This window comes from Gorilla gorilla, chromosome 1 (genome assembly GCF_029281585.2).
Source record: "Gorilla gorilla gorilla isolate KB3781 chromosome 1, NHGRI_mGorGor1-v2.1_pri, whole genome shotgun sequence".
NCBI classification, from domain to species: Eukaryota; Metazoa; Chordata; class Mammalia; order Primates; family Hominidae; genus Gorilla; species Gorilla gorilla.
The window spans coordinates 195,171,458-195,192,505 of record NC_073224.2 but is presented as its reverse complement, the minus strand read 5'-3'; the positions used below and the strand labels follow the sequence as shown (position 1 = coordinate 195,192,505).

The 21,048-nt window shown below is 49.4% G+C and overlaps 1 protein-coding gene across 3 annotated transcripts in view; it reads left to right on the top strand.

Moving 5' to 3' along the window:
- Window positions 1-21,048, top strand: part of KIF2C (kinesin family member 2C) — a 30,028-nt gene that overhangs the window by 6,273 nt on the left and 2,707 nt on the right. For 2 of the 3 annotated variants that reach the window (XM_031012256.3, XM_055347269.1), the window contains 17 exons: window positions 3,067-3,168; window positions 3,335-3,383; window positions 6,154-6,276; window positions 9,150-9,272; window positions 9,753-9,853; window positions 10,772-10,867; window positions 11,949-12,003; window positions 12,095-12,257; window positions 13,577-13,667; window positions 13,929-13,992; window positions 14,070-14,161; window positions 15,221-15,363; window positions 16,288-16,492; window positions 16,600-16,710; window positions 17,918-17,985; window positions 18,348-18,453; window positions 18,547-18,660. In XM_031012256.3, coding sequence (XP_030868116.1) covers window positions 3,067-3,168; window positions 3,335-3,383; window positions 6,154-6,276; window positions 9,150-9,272; window positions 9,753-9,853; window positions 10,772-10,867; window positions 11,949-12,003; window positions 12,095-12,257; window positions 13,577-13,667; window positions 13,929-13,992; window positions 14,070-14,161; window positions 15,221-15,363; window positions 16,288-16,492; window positions 16,600-16,710; window positions 17,918-17,985; window positions 18,348-18,453; window positions 18,547-18,660 — 1,806 coding nt within the window. Of the gene's footprint in view, window positions 1-2,072; window positions 2,436-3,066; window positions 3,169-3,334; window positions 3,384-6,153; window positions 6,277-9,149; window positions 9,273-9,752; window positions 9,854-10,771; window positions 10,868-11,948; window positions 12,004-12,094; window positions 12,258-13,576; window positions 13,668-13,928; window positions 13,993-14,069; window positions 14,162-15,220; window positions 15,364-16,287; window positions 16,493-16,599; window positions 16,711-17,917; window positions 17,986-18,347; window positions 18,454-18,546; window positions 18,661-21,048 lie in introns of those variants that run through there. The other variant, XM_031012266.3, reaches the window with a different exon arrangement.

The following is a 21,048-nucleotide window of genomic DNA, read 5'->3' as shown; positions in this document are numbered from 1 at the left end:
ACCTCAAGTGATCTGGCCATCTCGGCCTCCTAAAGTGCCGGGATTACAGGCATGAGCCACCACACCTGGCTCAAGCTCTGATTCTAATCACCCTTTTTCTTTGTACCACACACTCTTCTTCCACATATCCTATGCCCTGGCGAATGAGGCAGTTTACTGCTCTGTGACTGCCTAATTCCCTACTGCCTTTACACTCTTATTCCTTTCTCCTGGGATGTTCACCCTGAATTATCAACATGAGAATCAGTTGATTGTCAGAGCAAGGCTTAAAACTCTGGTTTTCGCGGGGTCGTGGTGGCTCACACTTGTAATTCCAGCACTTTGGGAAGCTGAAGCGGGCGGATCATGAGGTCAGGAGTTCAAGACCAGCCTGGCCAATATAGTGAAACCGCATCTCTACTAAAAATCCAAAAACTTAGCCGGGCGTGGTGGTGCGCACCTGTAGTCCCAGCTACTCAGGAGGCTGAGGCGGAAGAATCGCTTGAACCCGGGAGGTGGAGGTTGCAGCGAGCTGAGATCGCGCCATTGCACTCCAGCAGCCTGGGCGACAGAGTGAGATTCCGTCTAAAAAAGGCCGGGCGTGGTGGCTCATGCCTGTAATCCCAGCACTTTGGGAGGCTGAGGTGGACGGATCACCTGAGGTCAGGAGCTCAAGACCAGCCTGGCCAACGTGATAAAACCCTGTCTCTACTAAAAATACAAAATTAGCTGGACATGGTGGCGCATGCCTGTAATCTCAGCTACTCAGGAGGCTGAGGCAGGAGAATCACTTGAACCTGGGAGGCGGAGGTTCCAGTGAGCCGAGATCACGCCACTGCACTCCAGCCTGGGCACCAAGAGTGAAACTCCATCTCAAAAAAAAAAAAAGTCTGGTTTTCTTTGTTGTTTATGCTCTCTGTAGTTTAGGGGTTAGAAATGGGGGAGGTATGTACCAAGAGTCTGTGGCTGTCCCAGAAGTGTGGATAGAAGTGTGATTACTGAAGTGCTTGCCAGCTTTTGCATTTAGTGATTCTATCCTCCTTTTTTTTTTTTTATTTAAGTCTCATTCTGCTTTGATTTCCTTTGTACATATGACTTATAATCCCCATTAGAAATTGAGCTCATGGTGGCAGGGGTTGTATATGTCTTTTTTTTTTTTTTTTTTGAGACAGTGTTTCGCTCTTGTTGCCCAGGCTGGAGTGTGATGGCGCTATCTCGGCTTACCGCAACCTCCACCTCCCGGGTTCAAGCGATTCTTCTGCCTCAGCCTCCCGAGTAGCTGAGATTACAGGCATGCATCACACCTGGCTAATTTTGTATTTTTAGTAGAGACGGGGTTTTTCCATGTTGGTCAGGCTGGTCTCGAACTCCCGACCTCAGGTGATCTGCCTGTCTCAGCCTCCCAAAGTGCTGGGATTACAGACGTGAGCCACCACGCCCAGCCTATATATGTCTTAATTCATCTTTGACTACCTTCTCCCTGCAGGCTGCTGTCTTCGTGGTGCCTAACAAATGTTTGAATAGGCAGCAAATAACTGCAGGTTTCTTTTTTCTTTTTCTTTTTCTTTTTTTTTTTTTTTTTTTTGAGACGGGGTCTCGCTGTGTCGCCCAGGCTGGAGTGCAGTGGCAGGATCTCGGCTCACTGCAAGCTCCGCCTCCCGGGTTCACGCCATTCTCCTGCCTCAGGCTCCTGAGTAGCTGGGATTACAGGCACACGCTGCCACACCCAGCCAACTTTTTGTATTTTAGTAGAGACGGAGTTTCACTGTGTTGCCCAGGCTGGCCTTGAACTCCTGAGGTCAGGTAATCCGCCCACCTCGGCCTCCCAAAGTGCTGGGGTTACAGGCGTGAGCCACCGCGCCCAGTCCTGCAGGTTTCATCTCTAGGCAGTAAAGCCCTCACCCTAGAGTACATGCTTCAGCTCTGTCACATTTTGAAATACAAATAACAAAGTTGGGACAAATTTAATATGTCTGAACCTGTTGTAAAGCTATCCTGGTGAAGTTTGAGTTCTTCCTGGAGAATTGCAGGACTCTGATGATGTAAACTTAGAATTGTGACCTCATTGCAGGCATCAACAAGAAATAGGTAAGGCATGGGCAGGAAGCCGTAACTGGGGAAGTTTCTGGGCCCAGAAGAAAATGTAGGTAGTCTTAGGGTTAGGTAGCAGCTGTCAGGAACTTGCCCCTGCCCATAAGATCCTAAAGGGCCCCCATTTGACTCTCACCAGACAGTTAGAACTTGTTTCCTCCTCCGTGTCAGCCATCAAGAGGTGCTTGGGGGGCTGTGCCCAGCAGGACCTCACTGCCCAGCAGATCAGCAGGGGAGCCAAGTGGCCTAGATCTGCTGTGGAGTACCCGACTGTTTGCCTGCCTGTCTGCCCTCCTCTTCACCTCATTCTCATCACTGACGTCTACCATTGGCTTGGAAATCAGAAACCCATATCCATCTAGATGGTAAACCATTATTAAGGAGTAACTATTTGTTTTATAGCTATTCATACTTAGTGGAACTTAAAGTTGGTAAAGTTTGAATTTAGGGGTACCCCTGTCTATAGAAATTTAATTTTTTCTATGTTGTTTTTTTGTTTGTTTGTTTGTTTTTTGTTTTTTGAGACAGAGTCTTGCTCTGTTGCCCAGGCTGGAGGGCAGTGGCTCAACCTCAGCTCAATGCAACCTCCGCCTCCTGGATTCCAGCAATTCTCCCGCCTCAGCCTGGGGTGGGGGGGGCCAGGCACAGTGGCTCACACCTGTAATCCCAGCACTTTAGGAGGCCAAGGTGGGGAGATCACCTGAGGCCAGGAGTTTGAGACCATCCTGGCCAACATGGTGAAACCCTGTCTCTACTGAAAATACAAAAATTAGCTGGGCGTGGTGGCGCATGCCTGTAGTCCCAGCTACTCAGGAGGCTGAGGCAGGAGAATTGCTTGGACCCAGGAGGCAGAGGTTGCATTGAACCGAGATCGCACCACTGCCCTCCAGCCTGGGCGACAGAGTGATACTCTGTCTCAAAAAAAAAAAAAAAATGAAAAAATGTATTTAGATTGAACAATGTTGTTTCATTGAAACTTGTACTTGCTCCTTGCAGATTGATTTTGATGATGTGGCTGCAATAAACCCAGAACTCTTACAGCTTCTTCCCTTACATCCGAAGGACAATCTGCCCTTGCAGGAAAATGTAACAATCCAGGTAGGTGCCTGTCATCTGGCTGCAGCCAGTGCCCCAGAGAATTCACTTTGCTTATTGACTCTTTGCTGATTGATTGTCTGGCATTTTAGCATAGTACATGGGCCCAGGATAGGCCCTTGAGAATTGATAAGAGCCATATATTGTGACAATTTGATTTGTTTTTCAGAAACAAAAACGGAGATCTGTCAACTCCAAAATTCCTGCTCCAAAAGAAAGTAAGTGGATTTCTACTAGCTTACTATCATGGAATTTGTGTCAGGAATTATGTTTCTAGGACTCAGAGTTGTGGAAGCTCCTCTTTTGCAGGTGGTTTCTATGTGGGTTGAGTCCTGCCTGTGTTCCAAGCATCTTTCTCTATGAGGAAGAATCCAATCTACAGCTATCAGGCCAACCTTTAAGAGACCTGGTGCATTTAGGAAATTTGCTGCCTGGCCTAGAAACCTTTTCTGTAGAATCCAGAGCCTGATGCTGAGGAGAGTGGGAATCAGCCATTGGTAGGCCTTTTTTCTTCCCTCAGGGCTCAGCCCCCTCAGGGGAACAGTATGCCTTGGAAAGAGATTTTGAAAACGGGAGACACTAGGCCTGTGGGTTGTTTAGAAGTACAGTTGGTGGCGCTATAGAGAGGGATGGCTGGGGCTGGAGAGAATAACAGCATTGCCTCATGGTCTAGGAGGTTGGGAGTCTCTCTGCAGAAGCAGTCTGTGAAAACCTACTTTGACAACATGATAGACTGTGACTCTAGGGGGTAAGCTTCCCAAAAGATCCAGCTTAAAGCCAGTTGTACCTTGAAGGCTGGTGACCTGCACAGCTCTCCAGGTCTAGGGGTCATCATTGCCCTGAAATGATCCAGCTACCTCAGGGACTCACAGAATACTTGGCTGGAGCTTCAGGTTCTGGGGGCCCTGAGTGGAAGGTGGTGCCATTGCAAGCTTGAGCCTGACTATTGTGGTGCTGGCCCTTTCTTGCTGGGTGTACCGTAAGGTCATGCGGGAGAGTTGGGACTCGCAGCAGTCCCATTCCATGTTCATGTCCTCAAAGGATATTGCCCCAGCTTTTTTTTGTTTTGTTTTGTTTTGTTTTTCAAAGGCAGGGTCTCACTTGGTTGTCCATGCTGGAATACCATGATATGATCGTAGCTCACTGTAGCCTTGAACTCTTGGGCTCAGGCAATCCTCCCACCTCAACCTCTCATGTAGCTGGGACTACAGGTGAGCCCCATCACACCTGGCTAATTTTTTTTTTTTTTTGTAGAGACAAGGTCTCACTATGTTGCCTGGGCTGGTCTCAAACTCCTGGCCTCAAGTGATCCTCCTGCTTCAGCCTCCCAAAGTGCTAGGATTGCAGGCGTGAGCCACCATGCCCAGCCAATAGCTTTTTTTCTTTAGGATGGAGTCTCGCTTTGTTGCCTAAGCTGGTCTTGAACTCCTAGCTTCAAGCAGTCCTCCTGCCTCAGCCTCCCAAAGTGCTGGGACTACAGGCACACACCACCATGCCCAGCTACACAGCTCATTTTAATGGAAAAAAAAAATCTTTAAGGCCCTGAGCAGTAGCTCATGCCTGTAATCCCAGCACTTTGGGGGGCCAAGGTGGGCAGATCACCTGAGGTCAGGAGTTCCAAGCCAGCCTGGTCAACATGGTGAAACCCTGTCTCTATTAAAAATACAAAAAACTGGCCGGGTGTGGTGGCTCACACCTGTAATCCCAGCATTTTAGGAGGCCAAGGCGGGTGGATCACCTGAGGTCAGGAGTTCAAGACTAGCCTGGCCAACATGGTGAAACCCCTGTCTCTACTAAAAATACAAAAATTAACCAGGCGTGGTGGCGGGTGCCTGTAATCCCAGCTACTCAGGAAGCTGAGGCAGGAGAATCGTTTGAGCCCGGGGGGGGCGGAGGTTGCAGTGAGCCGAGATCATGCCACTGTACTCCAGCCTGGGCGACAGAGTGAGACTCGGTCTCAAAAAAACAAAGAAAAAAAAATTACAGATCATTTGGGGCTAGATGTGATGGCTCACACCTGTAAGCCCAGTGCTTTGGGATGTTGAGGCAGGAAGATGGCTTGAACCTAAGAGTTTGAGACCCGCCTGGGCAATATAGCAAGACTCAATCTTATTATAAAAATAAAAAATTATAAAAATAAAAAATAAAATCATTAGGGAAATAGGACGATTGTAAAAATTCAAAACATAGATTATATATAGCCATCAGCCTGAACTTATAATACTCAGAAACTGGGTAGAAGTTGGTTTTGGCAGAGGTTGCAGTGAGCCAAGATCATGCCACTGCACTCCAGCCTGGGTGACAGTGTGAGACTCTGTCTCTAAAAAAAGATGGGCTGGGCACGGTGGTTCACACCTGTAATCCCAGCACTTTGAGAGGCCGAGGCGGGTGGATCACAAGGTCAAGAGATCGAGACCATGCTGGCCAACATGGTGAAACCCCGTCTGTACCAAAAAAAAAAAAATAACAAAAATTAGCTGGGTATGTTGGTGCACGCCTGTAGTTCCAGCTACTTGGGAGGCTGAGGCAGGAGAATTGCTTGAACCCAGGAGGTGGAGGTTGCAGTGAGCCGAGATCGCGCCACTGCACACCAGCCTGGGCAACAAGAGCGAAACTCCTCAAAAAAAAAAAAAAAAAAAAAAAAAAAAGATTCATAATACTTTTTCTCAAGGACTTAGATTAGGTCTCTCTCTCTCCAGAAATGTTTTCAGGATAGCTATAGGCTCCTGTACTTACTCAAGACAGCCGCTCTTTGTGGGAGATATCCTTGCCCTCAGGAGCTCCTAGATTTGCACAATGTGGACAAAGGTTTTGGGGTTACTGGTACTTGGTCTTTCTAATTTTTCCTTTCTAAGGAATATGGGAAGTTGGTGAGCCCCTTTCCTGGTGGCTGGGACCTATTTCACCTTGTACAGAAACTTGGAGGTTTGCCCCTGACCACCCTCCAGATCGTGCAGCACTGACTGGCTACTGCTCTCGGTTCTCCAGGTCTTCGAAGCCGCTCCACTCGCATGTCCACTGTCTCAGAGCTTCGCGTCACGGCTCAGGAGAATGACATGGAGGTGGAGCTGCCTGCAGCTGCAAACTCCCGCAAGCAGTTTTCAGTTCCTCGTGAGTAATGAATGTGCCCCCACCCACCATGTTTGAGGCCCTGGAGCACATTGCTTGGTCCCTGTGCTAGAATATCCTGAGATTCATCCATTCCCCCAGCTTCAGAACTGGTCTGCTCCTGCCCTACCAACACGGCTTTCTTATTTGCAAATCATCTCTTTTTTTAAAAAACTTAACTGAAACATTACACACACATACACACAGACACAAACACATAGCATTGAGTATTTAGTTCTGTGAATTTTTGTAAACTGAACACACTCATGTAACTAACATGATCAGAGCATTACCAGTACTTCAAATCACCTGAGTTCAAGCCCTGTTTGTCACATGGGGGCATGTTTTCCTGTGGCCATGGAATCAGTCTTTCGGAAGAGGTGAAAGACTAGGCAGAAGCCCTCTGAGATAGTTGAGGAGTCTAAGGTCTAACTACACAGAGCATTGAGTATATAGTTCAGTAAATTTTCATAAACAGAACACACTCATGTAACTAACATGATCAGAGCATTACCAGAACTTCAGAAGTCCCTGTTGGGCATATTTGCAGCTCTTAATTCCCCCAAGGGTACCCATAATCCTGACTTCTAATAGCATTAATTAGCTTTTTTTCTTTCTGTATTTTATTATTTATTTATTTATTTATTGAGACAGAGTCTCACTCTTGTCACCCAGGCTGGAGTGCAATGGCGTGATCTTGGCTTACTGCAACTTCCGCCTCCTAGGTTCAACCAGTTCTCCCACCTCAGCCTCCTGGGTAGCTGGGATTACAAGCATGTGCCACCACGCCCAGCTAATTTTTGTATTTTTAGTAGGGGTGGGGTATCGCCATGTTGGCCAGGCTGGTCTTGAACTCCTGGCCTCAAGTGATCCGCCCACCTCAGCTTCCCAAAGTTCTGGGATTACAGGCGTGAGCCACCTCGCCCAGCCCTCTTTTTGTACTTTTTTTTTTTTGAGACGGAATTTTGCTCTTGTTGCCCAGGCTGGAGGGCAATGGCGCTATCTTGGCTAACCTCAATCTCTGCCTCCCGGGTTCAATTGATTCTTCTGCCTCAGCCTCCCGAGTAGGTGAGATTACAGGCATGTGCCAGCATGCCAGGCTAATTTTGTCTTTTTAGTAGAGATGGGGTTTCTCCATGTTGGTCAGGCTGGTCTCGAACTCCTGACCTCATGTGATCTGCCCGCCTTGGCCTCTCAAAAGTTCTGGGATTACAGGCGTGAGCTACTGCACCCGGCCCTCTTTTTATACCTTTTTTTTTTTTTTTTTTTGAGATGGAGTCTCGCTGTGTCGCCCAGGCTGGAGTGCTGTGGTGTGATCTCAGCTCACTGCAACCTCTGCCTCCTCGGTTCAAGCCATTCTCTTGGCTCAGCCTCCCGAGTAGCTAGGACTACAGGTGCACACCACCACACCTGCCTAATTTTTGTATTTTTAGTAGAGACAGGGTTTCACCATATTGGCCAGGCTGATCTCAAACTCCTGACCTCGTGATCTGCCTGCCTTGGACTCCCAAAGTGCTGGGATTACAGGTGTGAGCACTGCGCCCGGCCCTTTTTGTACTTTATATAAATTGAATTTTTTTTTTTTTTGAGACGGAGTCTTGCTCTGTCACCCAGGCTGGAGTGCAGTGGCACAATCTCGGCTCACTGCAAGCTCCACCTCCTGGGTTCATGCCATTCTCCTGCCTCAGCCTCCCGAGTAGCTGGGACTACAGGCGCCTGCCACCATGCCCGGCTAACTTTTTTGTATTTTTTTAGTAGAGACAGGGTTTCACGGTGTTAGCCAGGATGGTCTCGATCTCCTGACCTCGTGATCCGCCCACCTCGGCCTCCCAAAGTGCTGGGATTACAGGCTTGAGCCACCGCGCCCGGCCTATATTAAATTGATTTTCTTTTTTTTTTTTGAGACAGAGTCTCGCTCTGTCACCCAGGCTGGAGTGCAGTGCTGCGATCTCGGCTCACTGCAAGCTCTGCCTCCCGGGTTCATGCCATTCTCCCTCAGCCTGCAAGTAGCTGGGACTACAGGTGCCCGCCACCGCGCCCGGCTAATTTTTTGTATTTTTAGTAGAGACGGGGTTTCACTCTGTTAGCCAGGATGGTCTTGATCTCCTGACCTCGTGATCCACCCGCCTCGGCCTCCCAAAGTGCTGGGATTACAGGCGTGAGCCACTGTGCCCGGCTATAAATTGAATTTTAAAATTTTTTAAGTGAGTCAGATGAGGTGTGGAAAATTAGTAAATATAAATAAAAATTTTTAATGTGAATTGTTTGTCAGTCTTTAATAGATTATATAAATTAGATGCAAATTGTGTAAGACACACAACCATTATACTTTACATATATCAAATTCAGCTCTAATACGATGAAGGTAAATGAATGGGTCATGACCACGTATGGGAAGTAATGAGGTGTTGTGGATTGGACCTTTCTGTATTGAATCAATCTGGTTAGTTATTGCCCCAGTTCCCTGTCACCCTAGATTTTCAGTCTTTGCTCCTGTTAACCACCTGGGTTCCTGAGGCTTGAGAGAAGTCAGAAAGGCCTGGCTTTTCTCCCTAAGACCAGACCTGGCCTGGCCTGAGAACCCATGCTTGGGTGAAGTCTAAAGAGTTCACGCCCTCAGAGGCTTTCCCCTTCATGTCAAAGCCCATACTGAACTGTTCGCGTACCCTTTAAGATATTTTGACCCCAGGAGCCAGCCCTTGCAGAAAGGGTGAGAGTGTGGGCTGAGGTGAAGGGAAAAGCACAAGCTCTGCACATACTGTAAGCCTTGCCGAGCAGGCAGGTCGCTCTCCCGGCCCATAACCAGGGCCATGGGCTCAGGTGAGATGCCTGTGGTATACTTGCCTGCTTCTCCAGTGACTCTTGTTCCCCTACAGCTGCCCCCCCTAGGCCTTCCTGCCCTGCAGTGGCTGAAATGCCATTGAGGATGGTCAGCGAGGAGATGGAAGAGCAAGTCCATTCCATCCGAGGCAGCTCTTCTGCAAACCCTGTGAACTCAGGTAGGCACACTGAGCTGTCTGCTGTTCTGCTTCTAGTGAGGCACAGATAGTTAACATCCTGTCCTAAACCTGGCCTACCTTGGCACCTGAGTTCAAGCCCTGTTTGTCACGTGGGGGCATGTTTTCCTCTGGCCATGGAATCAGTCTTTCATTATCAAGACAAAACAAGAACTGTTTCATCTCTGTGGTTGTTGAGAAAGTAGCCAAGATGCATAGGAAGAGCTTGGGTTAGAACTGGAGTGCAGTTATCACTATTTGACTTCATATTGGCCAGGCCACTACTTTGTGGACTTGTCCATCCCGAGAGTCACATCTATTACTTCTTTTTGCATGTAGTGATTTAAGAGTAAGGATCTAGAGAAGGCCTCTCCCTGGGAAAGGCCCAGTACTCAGTAAATAGCCAGAGAAGAGTAGGCTGGCTTAAACTGGTAACAGAGTGGGCTTCCTTTTTTTTTCTTTTTTTTTTTTATGTTTTCATAGTTCGGAGGAAATCATGTCTTGTGAAGGAAGTGGAAAAAATGAAGAACAAGCGAGAAGAGAAGAAGGCCCAGAACTCTGAAATGAGAATGAAGAGAGCTCAGGTACCTTTCTTGGGAGACTAGGGTAAGGGTTTTTGGACAGGTGTCCTTAACCGAAACTCTACGGGCAACAGAGATACAGTTGGGCCCCAGCATTTCTGAGGCTCCAGTTCTTGAGGCCCCAATTCTTTTTTTTTTTTTTTTTTTTTTTTTTTGCTCTGTTGCTCTGGCTGGAGTGCAGTGGTGTGATCTCGGCTCACTGCAACCTCCGCCTCTGGGTTCAAGTGATTCTTGTGCCTCAGCCTCCCAAGTAGCTGGGATTACAGGCATGTGCCGCTAATTTTTTGTATTTTTAGTAGAGACAGAGTTTCGCTATTTTGCCAGGCTGGTCTGGAACGCTTGGCCTTCCAAAGTGCTGGGATTGCAGGCATGAGCTGTTGCGCCTGGCCTCTGACGCTCCAATTCTGATATCCAGGAAATTTAACTGGTTTATCAGGATTCAGAGAACAAATAATTCAGAAATGTTTCTGAAGGCCCTCAGATGAGGAACATTTCATGCTGATTGTCTAGTAAGCAAGCCCATCACATGCTCAGATGGCATGATGGCCAGAGGGGCTGCAGGGCACAATTGGTCTGCTCTCTCCTATCCTCCCCCAAGTTGTACATATTTGGAGGGCAGGGACTGCCGTACAGTCTCCTTATTTGGGTTCATTGCTTCTGGGAAGCCCGGTCTGCTGCTGTGCCTCCTAAAATGTGGAACTGGCCCTAGTCCAAGTTCCTAGCGTGTTTTGGTGTATGCTTAGGCCCCTCTGCCAATCTCTTCCCCAGTGCTTTGTACCTGGCTTCTCAACCCAGAGCCAGGGCAGGGACTTTGACAACTATGAAGGGTGGTGAGCAAAGAGCTGTTGCTGCTGCCGCATAGGGGTCTGAGAGCACTTATATCTTAACAGTCTGCCCTTTTTCACTCTCGTCTCAAACCAGGAGTATGACAGTAGTTTTCCAAACTGGGAATTTGCCCGAATGATTAAAGAATTTCGGGCTACTTTGGAATGTCATCCACTTACTATGACTGATCCTGTAAGTACATCCAAAGAACTTCTCTTTCTTAAGTGTACAATTGAGAGACAGAAAACTTCTCTTTACAGGAATGAGGGCATGCAGGAATCTTTACTCACCTTTGAGGGTTTTATTTTATTTTTTTTTTTGAGATGGGGTCTCACTCTGTCACCCAGGCTGGAGTGCAGTGGTATGATCTTGGATCACTGCAACCTCCACTTCCCTGGGCTTGAGTGATCCTCCCCACCTCATCCTCCCAGGTAGCTGGGACCATAGATGCATTCCACCGCACCCTGCTGATTTTTTGTATTTTTGGTAGAGACAGGGTTTCACCATGTTGCCCAGGCCAATCTGGAACTTCTGGGTTCAAGCAATCCGCCTACCTTGACTTCCCAAAGTGCTGGGATTACAGGTGTAAGCCACTGTGCCTGGCTGAGGTTATTTTATTTTACTTTTTTTTGAGACAGTCTCGCTCTGTTGCCCAGGCTGGAGTGCAATGGCATGGTCTTGGCTCACTGCAGCCTCCACCTCCCAGGTTCAAGTGATTCTCCTGCCTCAGCCTCCCCAGTAGCTGGGATTACAGGCATGTGCCACCACGCCTAGGTAATTTTTGTATTTTTAGTAGAGATGGGGTTTTACCATGTTGGTCAGGCTGGTGTCGAACTCCTGACCTCGTGATCTGCCCACCTCAGCCTCCCAAAGTGCTGGGATTACAGGCGTGAGCCACCATGCCCAGCCGAGGTTATTTTTTAATATCCTTTGGTGGGCTGAAGCTAGTGAGGCCCACATGGGAGGGGTCTGATCTTTATAAACTGGGTTCCACCCCCATACCATAGGTTGGCTAGATTCCTGCATTAGTAAGAATCATGAAAGTAGTGCTGAAACTCTTGTAGGCAGCAGAGTGAGAAAAATGGGAACAAAATCCAGTGCTCTTTTCTTGTGCTCTGGAGTATCTAATGGAGGATGCAGGGGTCCTAGTGTTAGATCTTGGCCTCTGACTGGGCCAGACATGGGATTGGAGGGGGTGGGAGTTCTGGACAAGCTCGCTTTTGAAATTGCTCTGACCCTTTGCTGTTGGTTGCCTCCTCTCATCCGCTTGCAGATTGAAGAGCACAGAATATGTGTCTGTGTTAGGAAACGCCCACTGAATAAGCAAGGTAAGTCCTGTTCAGTCAGGAAGAGGCTTCAGACTGACTAACGGGCCTTCTGTTTCCAGGGCGCACCCCCTGAAATACTCTCCTTCTGCAGAATTGGCCAAGAAAGAAATTGATGTGATTTCCATTCCTAGCAAGTGTCTCCTCTTGGTACATGAACCCAAGTTGAAAGTGGACTTAACAAAGTATCTGGAGAACCAAGCATTCTGCTTTGACTTTGCATTTGATGAAACAGCTTCGAATGAAGTTGTCTACAGGTTAGTCCCTTGCATCCATTTTTCCCTCCTTGTGCCCTTCCATCCTCTTTTTTTGTGGGACATCGTGGTAACACTACTCACAGACGTGCTGAATTCTGAGGCTCTTCCTCGCTTCTTGTGTTTTCTTTGGGTCACACCCTTTGGCAGCTTAGTGGCCCATCCTTGAGTGGATACTGAATGAGGTATCACCCGTTACGTGCTGAGGCAGGGCTGGCCAGGCTCCAGGGGTTCTTCCTGTGCCTTATGCAGCTACACCATTGCCCACTGGGGTTCACAGATTTGGGGAACTCCAGATCTGCTCTATCTGCTTTTTTTTTTTTTTTTCTTTTGAGATGGAGTTTTGCTCTTGTTGCCCAGACTGGAATGCAGGGGCACAATCTTCGCTCACGGCAACCTCCGCCTCCCAGGTTCCAGCGATTCTCTTGCCCCAGCCTCCCACGTAGCTGGGATTACAGGCGCCTGCCATCACACCTGGCTAATTTTGTATTTTTAGTAGAAACAGGGTTTCGCCCTGTTGGTCAGGCTGGTCTCAAACTCCTGACCTCAGGTGATCCGCTCGCCTTGGCCTCCCAAAGTGCTGGGATTAAAGGTGTGAGCCACTGCACCTGGCCCCAGATCTGCTCTTTCTAATACAGCACCCAATACCCTCATAGGGATATTTACTTATTTTATTTTTATTTATTTATTTGTTTTTTGAGACGGAGTCTCAGTCAGTCTGTTGCCCAGGCTGGAGTGCAGTGGCGAGATCTCAGCTCACTGCAACCCCCGCCTCCCGGGTTCAAGCAATTCTCCTGCCCCAGCCTCTCAAGTAGCTGGGATTACGGGCACGTGCCACCACACCTGGCTAATTTTTTGTATTTTTATTAGAGACAGTTTCACCATGTTGGTCAGGCTGGTCTCAAACTCCTGAGCTCAGGTGATCCACACACTTCGGCCTCCCAAAGTGCTGGGATTACAGGTGTGAGCCACTGTGCCCAGCCAGTAGTGTCTCTTCTGCTGGAAGCTGGATGCTGAGCTTAGGCTTTCATGCTGTGTCTCCAGGGTCAGAGGAAAGGTCAGATGGCTTAGAGTATGGGCCATCAGCTTGCTTCTGGGTAGTCAGCCCAGTGATCCCCCAACACCCATCCCACTGCCAGTTTGCTAGGAGTATTTCAGATTTGTAAAGTGGGGTTGGGGTCAGGTGGGACCACTGAGGCAGGAGAGGAGTGCTATTCTTAGAAGGAGGAATCGACCCTAGAACTCTGCAGTGGAAGGGTGGCAGGACATGTTCCAGGGAGCACAGTTTGGGAACAGATACAAATACTCTACCCCTCTTCTAGGTTCACAGCAAGGCCACTGGTACAGACAATCTTTGAAGGTGGAAAAGCAACTTGTTTTGCATATGGCCAGACAGGAAGTGGCAAGACACATGTGAGTATTGAGGCCTGGCGGGGAAAGAGCCTTTCCATTGTGCACCCCTGGCTCCCTATAAAGGGAGACAATGAGTTTGTTAAGAAAGGCCCCTTGTTATAGATGCCCCATCACCAGATAGCCTTGCCATGTCAGATGCAGGGAGGGGCTTTAGGTCCAGCCTTCTGGCTTTGTTGTGGCCCACTGTGGTGAAGGAGCCAGTAATGCTCTGCTCTAGGCCAACAGCCCTTTTCCATGGTCTTCTACGCCTTCCCTTTGCAGACTATGGGCGGAGACCTCTCTGGGAAAGCCCAGAATGCATCCAAAGGGATCTATGCCATGGCCTGTAAGTACTGTGTACTGCTGCTTCAGGGTTGGGCACCGAAAGGCAGGTTGTTTGCTTAGCAAAGTTCTCTCCCTCAGCCCGGGACGTCTTCCTCCTGAAGAATCAACCCTGCTACCGGAAGTTGGGCCTGGAAGTCTATGTGACATTCTTCGAGATCTACAATGGGAAGGTAGCTGGCAGGAAGCCCCTTGTTTACACTGTTGGGGCCCAGCACTTTTTAAAACCTTGAAGCTGGCTAGAAGTTGAGGCCAAAAACCTATTAGCTGTCAAGCCACTGATGGGCCACTCTGCCCTGGCATACACATGTAGGTGGTTTAATCTGATGGTGAGATGGCACCTAAGTTCAACAAGTATGGCAAGAATACTCCTCAGGGCTCCCTTTCAGGTGCAAGGTTTGCCTGTGTGTGTCCTGACCTCCCTCAGCCGACCTCCTTCATCCCTTCTTCCCCGATTGTGCACATTCAGTCTCATATTCATTCTTTCCCTGCCCGCACCACCATATATCTCTTCCACCCCTCTCTGTATTCACTGTGTGCTTCTGCAGAGTTGCTTTCCCTAGAGCGGGATCTAGATAATAAAAATAGCTAATATTTATCATTAATAAGATATTAGGGGCCAGGCGTGATGGCTCACACCTGTAATCCCAGCACTTTGGGAGGCCGAGGCGGGCAGGTCACCTGAGGTCAGGAGTTTGAGACCAGCCTGGCTAACATGGTGAAACCCCATCTCTACTAAAAACACACAAAAAATTAGCTGGGCATGGTTGGGGGCACCTGTAATCCCAGCTACTCGGGAGTCTGAGGCAGGAGAATGGCTTGAATCCAGGAGGCAGAGGTTGCAGTGAGCCGTGATCGCACCATTGCACTCCAGCCTGGGCGATACGAGCGAAACTCCATCTCAAAGTAATAATAATAATAAGATATTAGGAGCTATGCACTATTCTAAGCACTACCTGTCTCAGCTTTACAGATAAGATGCAAGGCTAGAGTGGTTATTAACTTGCCCAGGCTCACACAGCTAGTAAGTTACCAGAGTCACAGCAAACTGAGGCAGTTCGGCTCAGATCCCAACTATATTGACCTCTGCTAGGCTGACATCCATCAGCTCATATTCTCTGCCTTTCCTGCTGCTGGCTCTTGTCCGAGCTGGGCAGGCTAGTAGGAGGAAGCAGTCGGGTGGGGTGCCGGGTGCCCAGTGGCCTTAGCCTCATTCCCCCTGCCTGGCACAGCTGTTTGACCTGCTCAACAAGAAGGCCAAGCTGCGCGTGCTGGAGGACGGCAAGCAACAGGTGCAAGTGGTGGGGCTGCAGGAGCATCTGGTTAACTCTGCTGATGATGTCATCAAGATGATCGACATGGGCAGCGCCTGCAGGTGAGAGTCCTGGTGAGGGGAAGGAGCGACCTTCTTATGTCTGGTTTATGAGTAAAGTCTAGCTCTGAGCACATTTCTGTTTACACAGAGTGCTGCTTTGCCCAGTTTGGTAAGGGCTGCGAAGGCCTCTGCTTTACGGGGTCTCAATAAGACATATGACCCCAGGGCCAGAGGCTTATCAGAACCAAGTCACGTCAGGCACAGTGGCTCACACCTATAATCTCAGCAGTTTGGGAAAATGAAGCAGGAGGATCACTTCAGGCCAGGAGTTAGAGGTTGCAGTGAGCTGTGATCGCACCACTGCGCTCCAGTCTGCATGGCAGAGCAAGATCCTGTCTCAAAAAAATAAAAACAAGTCAAAGTGTTACCCCAAAGGCATGCGTCCTGGCTTCTTTGGGTTCTCCTTGCTCTTCCCTGCCTTTGTGGTGGAAGTCGGGAGCTCTGGGTCTGTTCTGGGCTGGAAGTAATGGGTTAATACCCCCTCTGCACAAAATTAGGGGAGCACTTTTCCACTAGGGCTGTAGACATTGGTACAGTGGAGCGCTAGGCAGCTATAGAGGCCCAGGGAGGGGGCTGCCCTCTACAGGGTCCTCAAGTTCTGGCAGGTGGTTCATGACAGCTTCCCCCTTCCTTTTGGGCCCTTTAGCAGAGGGAATTTATCCTTCCCCGTGTCCTTCTAGGGTTCCAGGTCTGACAAAGGCCCTAGTCCAGAATCCAGTACTAATTTGGCTGCCAGGAAAATGTATTAGGTCCAGAGCTGGAGGGAGAATTGCTACCCAGGGAGGGCAAGATGGAAGCCTGGGACAGGAAAACAGGACTTCTTCGCCTCCTAACCTGTGTCCCTCCCTTCCTAGAGAACTTCTGTGGACTTGGGTGCCATGGGGGCTGGTGACCACAGAATCTCATAACCTTTCTTTACCACAGAACCTCTGGGCAGACATTTGCCAACTCCAATTCCTCCCGCTCCCACGCGTGCTTCCAAATTATTCTTCGAGCTAAAGGGAGAATGCATGGCAAGTTCTCTTTGGTAGATCTGGCAGGGAATGAGCGAGGCGCGGACACTTCCAGTGCTGACCGGCAGACCCGCATGGAGGGCGCAGAAATCAACAAGAGTCTCTTAGCCCTGAAGGTAGTGGGGCAGCTAGAGCTGGTTGGCCGGGAAAGCTGCTGGGAAGGGATGGGGAGGGATCAGTGCAAGGAAAGAAGGGACCTCAGTTGTTCCTGCTGCCCCCACAGGAGTGCATCAGGGCCCTGGGACAGAACAAGGCTCACACCCCGTTCCGTGAGAGCAAGCTGACACAGGTGCTGAGGGACTCCTTCATCGGGGAGAACTCTAGGACTTGCATGGTGAGTAGGGTCACTTTGAAGGTGATGGTACAGGAGGAGACAGAGTTGCTTTCCACAGAGACACTTAGTCCTGTCCCTGGGCTGGAAGCTCAGCACTGCTGGCTGCCTGGGTTTCCAGGCTGTATCGTGACTGGGCTTCCAGACCCTGCTTTAATGCACCAGACTCCTTGTGGCCTAACCAAGCGTGGAGGAAAGGATCTATTCCCTTTAAGATGTGTAGGTGCAGCTCTTGGTTTGAGAGAGGTCATTCCTGCATTACCTGATGAAAAGGGGGTTCCAGAATTCGGAAGATGGGCCTTTGGGTCAGCAGGAGAGGGAAGTCCTTGTCTTTTCCATGGCCTCCCTCAGGTTCACTGGCTCCCAGCCTAGAAAATAGAAATAGCCTGGATCATAAGGCTGTGTCCTTGAATGACTTCCTCTTTCCTGTTTTATCCCCAAGCCCTTGTATGTGAGATCTGCCATCCTTCCCCTCAAGAGAATATTCTCCCCTACCCTTTGGGTAGGAGTCCTTTCATGAGGAAGGTGGGATTTTCTGACTAAGCTCTACCTAAGGCATTATCCTTTGGCCTAAGGGAACTAAAGTTTCCAGCAGAAGCCACAGAGCTTTAAGATAGGACCTTGGGCTGGGCGCGGTGGCTCACGCCTGTAATCCCAGCACTTTGGGAGGCCGAGGCAGGTGGATCACAAGGTCAGGAGATAGAGACCATCCTGGCTAACATGGTGAAACCCCATCTCTATTAAAAAATAAAAAAAATTAGCCAGGTGTGGTGGCAGGTGTCTGTAGTCCCAGCTACTCGGGAGGCTGAGGCAGGAGAATGGCGTGAACCTGGGAGGCAGAGCTTGCAGTGAGCTGAGATCGCGCCACTGCACTCTGGTCTGGGCGACAGAGTGAGACTCCGTCTCAAAAAAAAGAAAAAAGAAAAAGATAGGACCTTGGTAGCAAGACTGTCTCAGTGAAGGAATAATGAAGCAAAAGATAATTAGATGTGTCTTTGAAAGCAGGAAACCAATGTCTGAGGCACCTTAATTTGTAATGCCCATGGGGCAAGTGGCCTAGCACAGCGCGGTGCTAAATGACTCCTCCCACCAATACCATGTGGGTCTCCGAAGCTTGAAGAAACACCCTGACTGGAGGCCCCTCGGGGACAGACTATGTAGCATCCTCACCGTGCCTCTCAGCCTTTAATCACCCACCCCTCTTTTGCAGATTGCCACGATCTCACCAGGCATAAGCTCCTGTGAATATACTTTAAACACCCTGAGATATGCAGACAGGTACTAGTACCTACAGCTAGGTGGGATGCGGAACAGGACTGGGCAAGGGAAGGGCAGTGATGAGAGGGGAGGAGGCTCTGGGGCCTCAGGGCCTACTGTATACTCCTCTGTGACTCTGAACCTGAGGCTTGGGAGTTCCGCCATGATGCTAGGTCTGTCCCAGTCCTCTCCGGGCCCTGCTGGAGAGTCAGCTGGGTGAGGGGCTTTTCCAGTCCAGCTTTAGTTTTCTCTCTCCTTGGCCGAAGGCAAGGTTGCCATTCCATCCCCTTGGAGCCTCAAGCCTAGAAGCCTGGGTGGTGCCGCATTCCTCTGGTGAGTACCAAGGGGGTGCTGTGGGATCTGAGACCTCCTTGTTTCCTCAGGGTCAAGGAGCTGAGCCCCCACAGTGGGCCCAGTGGAGAGCAGTTGATTCAAATGGAAACAGAAGAGATGGAAGCCTGCTCTAATGGGGCGCTGATTCCAGGCAGTGTAAGGACCAGGATGGGGCCAAGCAAGACAGAAGTGTGGCCTGCTGAGGTGGCACCTGGGTCACACAATTGTCTTTCTTTTTGGCCCTCTCAGTTATCCAAGGAAGAGGAGGAACTGTCTTCCCAGATGTCCAGCTTTAATGAAGCCATGACTCAGATCAGGGAGCTGGAGGAGAAGGCTGTGGAAGAGCTCAAGGAGATCATACAGGTAGGCAGCTGGCCCTGGACAGGGAGCTGGATGCAGCACGGCCCTCAGTATGCTCCACACCATTCCCAGAACATGACCTGGGCCTTGTTCCCACAGGTATTCACATAGCAAGAAGCAGCCCTCTACACCAGCACTCTTTAATTCTTTGCCTGTTAACCCAGCTGTTCTTCTAATTATCACAACCCCTTCTGCAGGTTGGCACACATAGGCTTTCTGACATCACACTAACCAGAGCTAGTCTCTCCTCCACGCTCCTGATAGAGGATTTGAAGGGTGATCCATATGTAGGGATCTTGTCTTGTGTTTTGGTGAATGTTGCAACTCTTGTGCTGAATCCAAGGGCCAAAAAACATGAAGTATAGGTAATAGGCCCTAAGGGTATGACTTGAGATCAATCCTGTCTCTTCCATTAACAAACTGATTTCCTTGTGAAATTCATTTAGCCTCACTGGGCCTCAGTTTTTGCATCTCTGAAATGGTCAAGGTAGGATGGTTGTATTTGAGCGTTCAGTAATATGCTTATAAAGTGTCAGCACAGTACCCAGTGTGTGGTCAGGGTTCAGTAACAGGTAGGTGCCCCTGCTACTGTAATCCCTACTGTGGAAGAGCAAGTGACTGGGAGGTAGGAATTTACGTCCCAATGGTGGGGCACTCAGAGGATTGCAGAGCACGAAGGAAGAACTTGGGGCAGGTGTAACTGAGGAGGGACTGTGAAGGGTAAGTGCTCAGGCCTCTCCTCCCCTTCCTGGAGTGCTCAGGGGGTACAGAGTTTTGTAAGCACATGGCACTTTTAGGATGAATGAGAGGCTCACCATGGTCAGAGCAAAAGGAGTGAACAGGTGATGGAGGGTAGTTAAGGCTGTGGACAGGTCAACAGGGATCTGATGCTAGAGTCTTCTAGATGGTTCATCTCACAGGCCTGGACTGCATCATGAGGAAGCCTTTGGAGGGCGTTAAGCAGAGTGGTGACATGGGCATGTCAGAGCTTTAGATATATCATATGGCCACCATGTGGAGCCTGGTTTGGGGGCTTGGGAAAAGCAAAGGTAGAGGCAGTTAGGAGATTGTTGGAAAGGGTTCAAGAAAAACTAGTGCCAGCCAGGCGCGGTGGCTCATGCCTGTAATCCCAACACGTTGGGAGGCTGAGGCGGGTGGATCATGAGGTCAGGAGTTCGAGACCAGCCTGGCCAACATGGCGAAACCCCATGTCTACTAAAAATACAAAAAATTAGCCGGGTATGGTGGCGGGCGCCTGTAATCTCAGCTACTTGGGAGGCTGAGGCAGGAGAATTACTTGAACCAGGGAGGCAGAGGTTGTAGTGAGCCAAGATCGTGCCACTGCACTCTAGCCTGAGTGACAGAGCAAGACTCCATCTCAGACAAAAAAAAAAAAAAAGAGAGAAACTAGTGCCTAGACCAAGCTGTGTCCGTGTTCATGGGATTGGAATGAGGGCATGAGATTCATGAACCATTTAGATATACAAGCATGAAAATCTTACAAGGTACCCCCCAAAATATGTACTCTCTCTATATATATATATGTTTTTGAGACAGAGTCTCACTCGTCACCCAGGCTGGAGTTTAGTGGTGCAATCTCGGCTCACTGCAGCCTCCGCCTCCTGGGTTCAAGCGATTCTCCTTCCTCAGCCTCCTGAGTACCTGGGATTACAGGTGCGTGCCACCATGCCTGGCTAATTTTTTGTATTTTTAGTAGAGATGGGGTTTTACCATGTTGGCCAGGCTGGTCGTGAACTCCTGATCTTAAGTGATCCGCCTGCCTCAGCCTCCCAAAGTGCTGGGATTACAGGTGTGAGCCACCATGCCCAGCCTATATATCTGGTTGGTTTTTGTTTGTTTGTTTGTTTGTTTGTTTTGGGGGGGGATGGAGTTTCGCTTTTGTCCCCCAGGCTGGAGTGCAACGGCACCATCTCGGCTCACCACAACCTCCACCTCCCAGGTTCAAGCAATTCTCCTGCCTCAGCCTCCCAAGTAGCTGGGATTACAGGCATGTGCCACCACGCCCAGCTAATTTTGTATTTTTAGTAGAGACGGGATTTCTCCATGTTGGTCAGGCTGGTCTCGAACTCCCTACCTCAGGTGATCCTCCCGCCCTGACCTCCCAAAGTGCTGGGATTACAGGCGTGAGCCACCACGCCCAGTCGTGTATCTATTATTTAAAAAGAATCATTTGACCGGGCGCAATGGCTCACACCTGTAATCCTATCACTTTGGGAGGCTGAGGCGGCCACATCAACTAAGGTCGGGAGTTTGAAACCAGCCTGGCCAACATGGTGAAACCCCGTCTCTACTAAAAATATAAAAATTAGCCAGGCATGGTGGCAGGCATCTGTTATCCCAGCTACTTGGGAGGCTGAGGCAGGAGAATCA